At 37.4% G+C, this 10,266-nt stretch overlaps 1 protein-coding gene across 1 annotated transcript; it reads left to right on the forward strand.

Moving 5' to 3' along the window:
• The first annotated feature begins 2,175 nt into the window (after positions 1 to 2,175).
• Positions 2,176 to 10,059, forward strand: mmp9 (matrix metallopeptidase 9). Its single transcript, XM_077547477.1, has 13 exons — positions 2,176 to 2,364; positions 3,568 to 3,806; positions 3,913 to 4,061; positions 4,329 to 4,457; positions 4,534 to 4,707; positions 4,830 to 5,003; positions 5,828 to 6,001; positions 6,160 to 6,315; positions 6,404 to 6,602; positions 6,684 to 6,817; positions 7,458 to 7,608; positions 7,707 to 7,810; positions 9,472 to 10,059. The coding sequence occupies exons 1-13, from the start codon at positions 2,224 to 2,226 to the stop codon at positions 9,579 to 9,581; spliced, it is 2,034 nt and encodes a 677-aa protein (XP_077403603.1). The 5' UTR covers positions 2,176 to 2,223; the 3' UTR covers positions 9,582 to 10,059.
• Positions 10,060 to 10,266: the final 207 nt, after the last annotated feature.

A 10,266-nucleotide genomic window follows, 5' to 3' on the forward strand; every position in this document is an offset into this window, starting at 1 on the left:
CCCACCTTACGAACGAGTTGTGAGGGTAAAGGTATTAGTGGTGAAAATACGAAAACTTTTTTTTTTGTGACAATTTCTTGCATATATAACTTAACTGCAAATAAACTGCAAATTGCGAGATATTGAACTGATTTAAATTTTTCCTCTGACAATGACAACAAAGTTCTATTTTAAATCTCTTTAGTTTTGGTTCAGCCCTTCAGCATTCAGTTTTCTAGTTTCAAAAATAATTCATGTCAGTGTTTTGATGTTGGAGCAGCATCGCAGAACAATGGATAAATGGAGAGATCAAAGATGCCAGCAGTGCACTCAGTGATAAAATGTTATCCGCAGCTTTGGTGAGTCATACTTACACGCTTAGACATGAACACAGCACGTGTTTGACTGTGGAATCAGTGGCGCTTGGACTGGTCACAAGTCAATGCCAGGACGAACAAAAAAACTGAAACTAAAATTCAAAAAACACTTTCGTTAACTAAATAAAATAAAAACTAAAATGCTTTTATTTTTAAAGGAAAACTAACTGAAACTACATTTTATGTTTACAAAACTAACTAAAACTAACTATAATCATAGCAAAAATGTCCTTCGTTTTAGTCTTTGGTAATCAATTTAATGCATGAGCCTTTGGGGATGATTTTAAATGTGATTTTAAGTAGATTTATTTTGATACTAACCGGAATAAGGTCCTTTGAAAGTGTGTCACACAAATGTGCCCTCATCTAGCAGCAGCCAATAGAAAAGCACCTTCAGATGACGTCGCTCCCATGTTTTTTAAATATTGCGCACAAGTAATACACACTTTAAAAAAAAAAAAACTAAAACTAATACTGAAACTAAACTAAAACTAAGCATTTATGAAATAACTAAAACTAATAAAAAATTAACAGAACCGCCCTGAAAACTCATCAAAACTAACTACATTTAAAAAACAAAACTCAAAACGAAATAAAATCTAACTAAAATGAAAAATTCCAAAAGTATAATAACCCTGGCCAGGACACATAAACATCTATAAAAAAAAATAAAATAATAAAAAAAATTAAAAAAATAAAATAAAATTCCATGATTAATTTCTTCAGTTCTTCAATTTCTTTATACAAAGTCCACACAAGTGGGCCAGGTTTCAGGTTTGATTCTAGAACATTTTAACTGTGAGGAAGACATGCAAACAACTACTGTACCATGTTGCCCCGGTGTATAGAAATATTCCGAAAAGTCTTGTCAAACCTTTTGACCAAATGAGGCAAGTGGTGGCTTGTGTCATCTTGGTGATGTAGTCAGCTAGGTGACATATTGCATCAACGTAATGATGAAGCTCATCATTACAAATGACTTGCGAAGAAAGAGGAAGGAGTATTGCATGTATAGAAAGAGAAGCAAAGCGTTAGCTCATGTAAACAAAGTGTTGTTTTGGAATATTTTGTCACTCGATTTTTATTTATCCTAATTTTAACATTTTCTTTTCCATACCCAACTTTAGCTGAGCAGGAAATTCCTTTCTATTTATGAAAAAGTGAAGTTAAAAAAAAAAACTTGTGATCCAGCCGTGTGGCATGATGAGTGGCCTCCAACAATCGGACAAAAAAAAAATTCTGTAAAATTAAAGGATATATACAGTAAATTATTTGTTTGTTTGTTTTTTAAATACTGTACATGAATACATAAATTTTAATTAACTAATTTTTTAGGGAGAAATGGCAACAAATAAAACAAAGGTTGCAAAGGTGTCAGTATACATTGTTAATGGATTTTGATATATGTATATGAAAATTAAGAAGGGGGTCCAGTTTTGGAATTAAGGGGGCACTGGCCCGCCCTGTACTCCCTCTAAAACCACTATTGGAGAAGTGACTACAATTATATCAGTTTACCATATTTAATCACATCATTCAGTTAAATTCAAATGACTTTTTTTGTGTGTATTTTTCCACAGGGCCCACTTACTCCTCCTCCCAAGTGCCATCCTCAGCTGTTGTTTTTATTGCAAAGTCAAATGTGAATATTTTGGAAATTCCCTCTGGAGGCAATTGAACTGATAGCTTGCGTTAAGTGTTTGGAGTGGGAGGGTTGAGGTTGCTGGAGGGTGGAGAATGAGGTGAAGTGACTAAGAAGCAAAGTTGCATAAAAAGCCCCGCAAATCTAAAGAGGGACACAAAAGCGGCGAGACGCCAACAAGAGGACACTCAGCGGATTCAACTTGACTTTTTTTTCTACGCAGACATGAGATCCTGCGCTTTGCTCGTGTGTCTGCTCTGGGGCTTCAGCACCACGCAGGAAGGATGGAGCCTTCCCCTCAAGTCGGTCCAAGTCACTTTTCCAGGAGACATCATCAAAAACATGACTGATATGGAGCTGGCGCAAGTGAGTAGCAGATGGCGCGTGTTGTCTAGATATGAGTGTTTTCACAAAGCTGTGCAAGCTGTGCAGGGAAGTAGAAGTGGAAATAATCACTTGGCGCTAGGACTGGGCAATCTGGCCTGAAAATTTTATCTCACTTTTTAAAAAGAATTTTTTTTTATTATTATTAAATCTGATTTCTGAGATTGATCAATTTCTTTCCCCTTACAGAAAAAAAATGTGACAATGATGTTAAAAAACAAAACATTTGTTTTCTTTGTTTTTCCTTGGATTTGCATTATAAAAAATAACAAATTAAAACTTTAGATGTTCAACAATTTAAAATTAAAAAAAAATGAGCCATCAAAACTGCATGGCTAAGCTGGTCCTTGTGTAAAAATAAGGCAGCATCCCTTCTAGCTTTCTCACGCTCTTCTCGTTTATGTTGCACAGGTGAGGCAAAACATCCACGGCAAAATATTTGCTGCTTGGAAAAAAACACACACACTAAAATGGCAAAACCTTTCAAATCAAAAATTGAAATGGAAATCTAAGTGTTTGGCGTTTAGCACCTCTGATTCTGTGATTGTCTTCCTCCAGGCTCATTTGGTTGAAAATGATTTGTTTCTCAGCAGAATTAAACTGGTTTTGGTCTCATTTTTATAGTCTTCCTTAGGTGTCAGAAAAGTTGCTGAGTCGTCAATGCTGACTGTGCTTTTGTCAACTAGCTCCTCTCTGTTCGCAGGCATGTTACTTGTGTAAATAGCGCACCACAGGTCAGATGCACTTTGAACTAAAGAAGTTAGATGAAGAAAATTTTTTAATAATCATATAAAATAATACAAAACAATTCATAAAAAAATAGAGAACGTATCCAATATCCCCAAACCTTTGAGCTGTATTTTTTAATATAACTTTTCTTCTTCTTTTTGCTACTACAGAAGTGCCTTGGGATAAAAGTGACCCTACTTATGAGGTTTAGATATGAGATCATATAATGACACTCCATTCATTTCAATGGGGAAAGATTATAATGAAGCAATGAAGCTCTCAAGACACCATTTTATGCTTTTTTCCCCCAGGGTAATATCTTTTACAGTAAATCAAAAAAACTAAAACATTTTCTTCTTTTTTTTTGTTATGACAATCCAAATTAATTGCTAAAAAATGGATGAATCAACCAGCCCATTCTTGCTTGTTGACTTAACTGCTGCGCTGCATCCACAGAGTTACTTGACCAAGTTTGGCTACTTGGAGAACCTGCAGCGCAGCGGCTTCCAGTCCATGATGTCCACCACCAGCGCCCTGAAGAAGATGCAGCAGCATATGGGACTGCAGGAAACGGGTCAGCTGGACTCGGCCACCCTGGAGGCCATGAAGCAGCCGCGCTGTGGCCTTCCCGACGTGGCCAACTACAAAACATTCGACGGAGACCTCAAATGGGACCACAACGACGTCACTTACAGGTGAGTCGAGGGAACGTCATTAATGAGGTGGTATTAGGACCACTACATATAAAACCACATTTGTTGAATCCATTGAGATAAATGTGGTCCCCCGTCCCCCCTACAGGATTTTGAACTACTCTCCAGATTTGGACATATCCGTGACTGACGACGCCTTTGCCAGAGCTTTCAAGGTTTGGAGTGACGTCACCCCGTTGACGTTCACTCGCCTTTATCAAGGGACGGCCGACATCATGGTTTCGTTTGGAAAAGGCGGTATGTCACACGCGATGCCATTGGCTTCATCTTTGGCGGCATTACTGATCAAATATTGCGATAATCAGATGTGGTGGGCAAAGTATGGCCTGTGGGCTACTTTTGGACCCGCTCTGTTTACATCGGCCCACTTAGTATTTTCATGATCAAGCGTTCTGTAGTACAGCAATTCAATATAAGGACATACTGCATATAGAAGCACAATGGCCTGCTCTCATTCCAAATTTTGGCCACAATTGACAAGCCAAGCATTTTTGATGGTTCCAGACCACGGCGACCCATACCCCTTTGACGGCAAGGATGGCCTCCTGGCACACGCGTACCCCCCCGGCCAGGGAGTCCAGGGTGACGCCCACTTTGATGACGATGAAAACTGGACGCTGGGAAAAGGAGCAGGTAGTTGACGTCTTCCGTTGGCGGCCTCACTCTGTTGCTCTCTCGTGTTGATTTGTACTCTCCTGTTTCCAAACAGTGGTGAAAACTAGCTTTGGGAATGCCGAGGGTGCTTTTTGTCGCTTCCCTTTCACTTTCGAGGGCAAATCCTACACGACGTGCACCACCGACGGCCGCACAGACAACCTGCCATGGTGCGCCACCACTGCTGATTTTAGCCGAGACAAAAAATACGGCTTCTGTCCGAGTGAACGTGAGTCTGACAATCTGATAGCAAGATAGATGGCAAGTTGTTATGTAAACAAATAGTGAATGGAATTTCAAGATGATGTCAAACTCTTGCACTTATCCACTTTGTTCCTGCCCAACCAACAGTTCTGTACACTTTTGATGGGAACGCCGACGCCGCCCCCTGCGTCTTCCCGTTCGTCTTCGAGGGGAAGGAGTACAACAGCTGCACCACAGAGGGCCGCCAAGACCAGTACCGCTGGTGTTCCACCACAGCCAACTTTGACCAGGACAAGAAATACGGATTCTGTCCCAGTAGAGGTGTGTGTCCAATCCAGCAAACTCAACTCAACTTTAAAACTGCCATTGCATACAAAGTGCTGTACATGGAATAGCAATCAGTCATGCAGTAAAGACAAGTGAAACAAAATAAATATTATAAGTAAGTAAGTGTACAAGTAAATAAAATTAATATTAATAGATTAACCCATTTGACCCCCAAAACATATAAATATACTCTATTTCATTTTATGTTTTTTTTTTACACTAGAGCACACAGAAGGCTTGATGCAGCCTCTTAACTGCAGAAAACGGGTGAAGTAATAATAGTTATTACAAAAACGACCAGCAGGTGGCAGCAGAGTATAAGAGATCAACCAGGGCCATGTTGAAAAAAGCTCTTTCTCCCACTGTTTTGAACAGATTTGTGAATAATGATGAAACTTAACTATATTCTAATGCTAATTGCTGCAAAGCTGAAACAGTAAGAAATATACTTTTTTTTCCCTGATGAAAGAAGAGACTGTAATCTTTCTTTTGGTAGTTACCATATTTTTATAGCAATAGAACACAATGTTCTGTGGGCCATGCAAAATCAGTCAAAATCCAGTAAAGCAGCCGTGAGCGAAGGGGGTTGCTTCAGTGAAAATAGCTGCGAGTGAATGAGTTAATAATAAGTAGGTAAGTGAATGAATACCACAAAATTTTAATCAAATAATATTATATTATTATTTATAATATGATATTGATATTAAATAAAAAATAATAAAATACAATTTAAAACGCGATTAAAATTTGAAATGTAATTTTTGGGTGAAAAATATATTTCCCCAAACCTTACGTCAATTGTTACTGATCCACCTCAGACACTGCCGTATCCGGTGGGAACTCTGAGGGGGAGCCGTGCCACTTCCCGTTCACCTTCCTGGGCCGCGAGTACGACGAATGCACCAGCGAGGGCCGCGGTGACGGCAAGCTGTGGTGCGCCACCACCGCCAGCTATGACAGCGACAACAAATGGGGCTTCTGTCGTGATAGAGGTGAGAAATTAAAGAATGTATTTGACACAAGCTGCCAAAAAATGGACTTTGTTGTTTAGCTTCACACGTGATGGTTGCGCAAGCACCCCAGACATACAACTATCTTGCATACAATGCATTTCATGACCCTTGACCTGTTTCTGTCACAAACCCTGCAGGTTACAGCCTCTTCCTGGTAGCCGCCCACGAGTTTGGGCACGCGCTCGGTCTGGATCACTCCAACATTCGACAGGCACTCATGTACCCCATGTACACCTACGTGGAGAACTTCTCTCTGCACAAAGACGACATTGCGGGCATTCAGTATCTCTACGGTAAGACAAGCGATATCACGATCCCAAAATGTTTATCATTCAAAATGGCCTATTATCTCGTGATTGAAATACATGCTATTGTTTTCAGGCCGCAAGGCAGGCCCAGATCCCACCCCCCCTCGGCCCACAACCACCACCACCACCACCACCACAACCACCCTGGTTGTCTCTGAGCCAACTACTACCACCGCAAAACCTGTGGATCCCACAACCAAAGATGTTTGCAAAGTCAACAAATTTGACACCATCACCGTCTTTAAAAACACTTTACATTTCTTCAGTGACGGGTAAAGAAAACAAGCTGGTGTCACATTCGAGGCAAGCAACAGTCAGATAAGCTCATGTTTTTCATGTGTTTCGCTCATTAGATATTACTGGAAGAAATCCAACGGAGGCGAGCTCAAAGGTCCATATCGAGTTTCCGAGCGTTGGCCGGCACTGCCGACAGTCATCGATGCCGCCTTTGAAGACCTTCTCACCGGAAAACTCTACTTCTTCTCTGGTATGTCAGCTTCATCAATTGTACACACACACACATGCAAAAGCCCAAAAGATGAAGTCCTGATTTCATTACTATAATGACCAGGAGCTGAGCTAGGGCGTTGCGACTAGGCGAGTGATTACTTGTTTTCAAGCAGCTTAGTATCGGAAGACAAAATCCTATATATACATTACAAAATATTTTTGTTACTATCAATATTTATATTGATTTTTTTGTCCTCAAAGACAATAATTGTGTGCAGTGCCATGGCAACCTATATTGACCAAATGATCAAACAAAAATTTCTAATAAATGATCTGTCCTGAAACAATGATCGTGTCTGTTTACTTACAAATGTACTCAGTCAGTATGAAATCTGGACCTGCATAATTGAACAGGAAGCTGATACAATATATGAATGGTAACGCTTAGATACACAGATTTATTGCATCTGCTGCCATCTCATGGAAGAGCATGTAATTGTACTGCCTGTAATGATCTAAATAATAATAATAATAAATGAATAAATAAATAAATAAATAAATAAATAAATACATAAATAATATAATATAATATAATATAATATAATATAATATAATATAATATAATATAATATAATATAATATAATATGTGCCATTGAGCAATGCCTGGTCTTTCTAGGGCGCCAGTTCTGGGCGTACACAGGACAGAGCGTTCTGGGCCCACGTAACATCGAGAAGCTCGGCCTCCCTGCCAGCATGAGGACGGTGGAAGGAGCGCTGCAAAAGGGAAAATCCAAAGTTCTGCTCTTCAGTGAGGATAAATACTGGAGGTGAGTTCAAATTGATTTAGAAAAAAAAAACGTATGGAGTCATAAAGATGACCCAACTTTAATATCGGTATCATTATTGTTGTTGTATGTCAATACAGGCTCGATGTGAAGACGCAGAAGGTTGAAAGAGGCTACCCACGATACACATACAATGCCTTTGGCGGCGTGCCCAGCGACCCTCATGATGTCTTCCAGTTCAACGGTAAGTGCCATGCTCACGTAAGTGTTGGTTGGTGTCAGTGGGATAGCATCAAAGTCAATGTTGCACTTTGTTACTCACTACTAACTCTGTTTGCTCGGTGAGGGAGTAATTGTATGAACATGGGCCACACTGTTACAAACAGAAAGATTTTCAAAATGCTAAGACCATGTAAAAGCATCACTTGCACACGGGGTACTCTCAAATTGATTGTAATCTACTTTCAAATTTGTTGACGGTAAATGTACTATGCTCTCAAATTACCACTGTAATTTAAACTAATTCAAATTGAATTTAAATTGGTTTCAGTTGATTTACAGACAAATATATTTTCAAACTTATTTGAAATTATTTTCAAACTAGTTTTTTATCTACTCTCAAACATTATTTTTTATTTATCTAGACCTACATAGAAAATAGTATTGATCTACTCCTAAACAGTTTTTAATCTATTGCCAAACAAGTTTTTAAATGTACTGCCAAGATAGTTTTAAGATATCTTCAAATACCCTTGAGCTACTTTCAATCTAATGTTTAATACACACAATTTTTTTCTTAATCTACTTTGAAACTACTGTAGTTATAAACAACTCAATCTAATTTAAAAAAAAAAATACAATTTATTCTCAAACTGGATTTTAATCCATTTCTTAATTTAACTAGTTTTAATCTAGTCTCAAACTGGTTTCAATCTATTTTCAAACTCTATAAACATAATCCAAACTAGTTTTGATTTGTTTTCAAATATGTCTTAATTTACTCCCAAGTGTTTAACATACTTTTAAATTTGTTTTAGTCATCTTTGAAATTATTTTAATTTTTAAAACCAATCTACTCTAATTTAAACTCTTTTTTTATGTATTCTAAAACAGGTTTAAAACTATTTTCAAATTATTCTTATGCTACTGTACTTGGTAATCTATTTTTTAATTATTTACTTGGAACATAACATTGTTTGGATCTCAAACAGGTTTTAATCTGTTTTCAAATTATTATTTTATGAAGGCCTACTCTGAAGTCTAAACTAGTAAACTTTTTGGGGAATTATCTAATTTAAATTGATTCAAACTTTTTGAAAAGTATTCTCAAAGTGTTTTTAATTTATTTGCTTTTATCTACTTTCAGACTGTTTAATCTAGACTCAAGATAGTTTAAAAATCTACTTTTAAACTTAATCTGCAATTAAACTAGTTTTAATGTAGTTTCAAACTGGTCATTATCATGTTTTTTTATATATATCTAATTTTAAAATTGCTTTTAATCTGCTCTGAAATTGGTGTAATCTACTGTCAAACTAGTTTTAAACCACTTTGAAACTAGTTGTAGTCTACTCTGAAACTGGTTCGAATCTCGTTTAGAACTCGTTTTCTTTACTCAAAACTACTTGTAACCTACTTTCAAACAGTTTGGTATACTATGAGATAATTTAGTTCTTTTTAAACCAGCCTCACTAAAGATTCGCCTTGATCTACTTTGAAACTTGTTTTAAAAATTCTACTTTACTTGAATCTAATAAAAAAAAATGTTTTATAGTGTATTCTTAAACTGGTTTTAATCACATTAAAACATTAAGATTTTTGACTGTACATTTGCCAACACTATGCAACTGATTGAAGAATTCCAATTTGCATTTTATTGATCAAATTGAAACGTGTCTGCTTTAGGTCACACCTACTTCTACTGGGAGAGCTTCTACTGGCGCATGACGGCGAGCAAGCAGGTGGACCGCGTGGGCTACGTCAAGTACGACCTGCTGTCATGCACGGATTCTTGAAGCGCTCGCTTGCGACGGAATCGGAATGCGCTTGGAATCAGGGAGAGTGAACATCAGTGTTTACGTGCAGTGGTTGATGACTTCCTGGGTTATTCGTAGGCTGGTGTGACACATTTATTTGCATTGGCCCTTAAACACATGTTAACAGTACAGCCCTTGATGTGATCAATGATCATATGTGAAATTATAGCATAATAATGGCCAACATTGGAGGCTAATCATTCAAGATCTTATATGGGTCCAATTCCAGGTTGTTTGAATTATTTATACAGCAAGTGTCTGACTGGTGCAGACTTTTAACAGTATTTTATTGTTTTGCCATCTGTAGTATTATCATATTTTGTGTTTTTAAGAGCTGTCTTTCTGTTTTTATGGCTTTAAAGCCAGTACTTGCACTGAATTACAATGCATGGCTCTTTCACTTTAAATTATTTATGTATTTTCTTAACTTTTCAATGCAATAAAAATTCAGCCCGAATTGTGATGTTACTCATCATTTCTTTCTAAACGGTTTCAGTAGTAGATATTTCTATTGTAGATTTTTCATTTCTTTGGTATTTGTTGTACTGTATTTTCAAAATAAAAACCTCAATTAATGAATCAAAAAGTCCAGAATGCATTTTTTTTTTTAAATGAAACTTTCAACAACTTTCTCCCCCCCCCCAATTTTATTAGTAACACGTAA

This window comes from Vanacampus margaritifer, chromosome 1 (genome assembly GCF_051991255.1).
Source record: "Vanacampus margaritifer isolate UIUO_Vmar chromosome 1, RoL_Vmar_1.0, whole genome shotgun sequence".
Taxonomy (NCBI): domain Eukaryota; kingdom Metazoa; phylum Chordata; class Actinopteri; order Syngnathiformes; family Syngnathidae; genus Vanacampus; species Vanacampus margaritifer.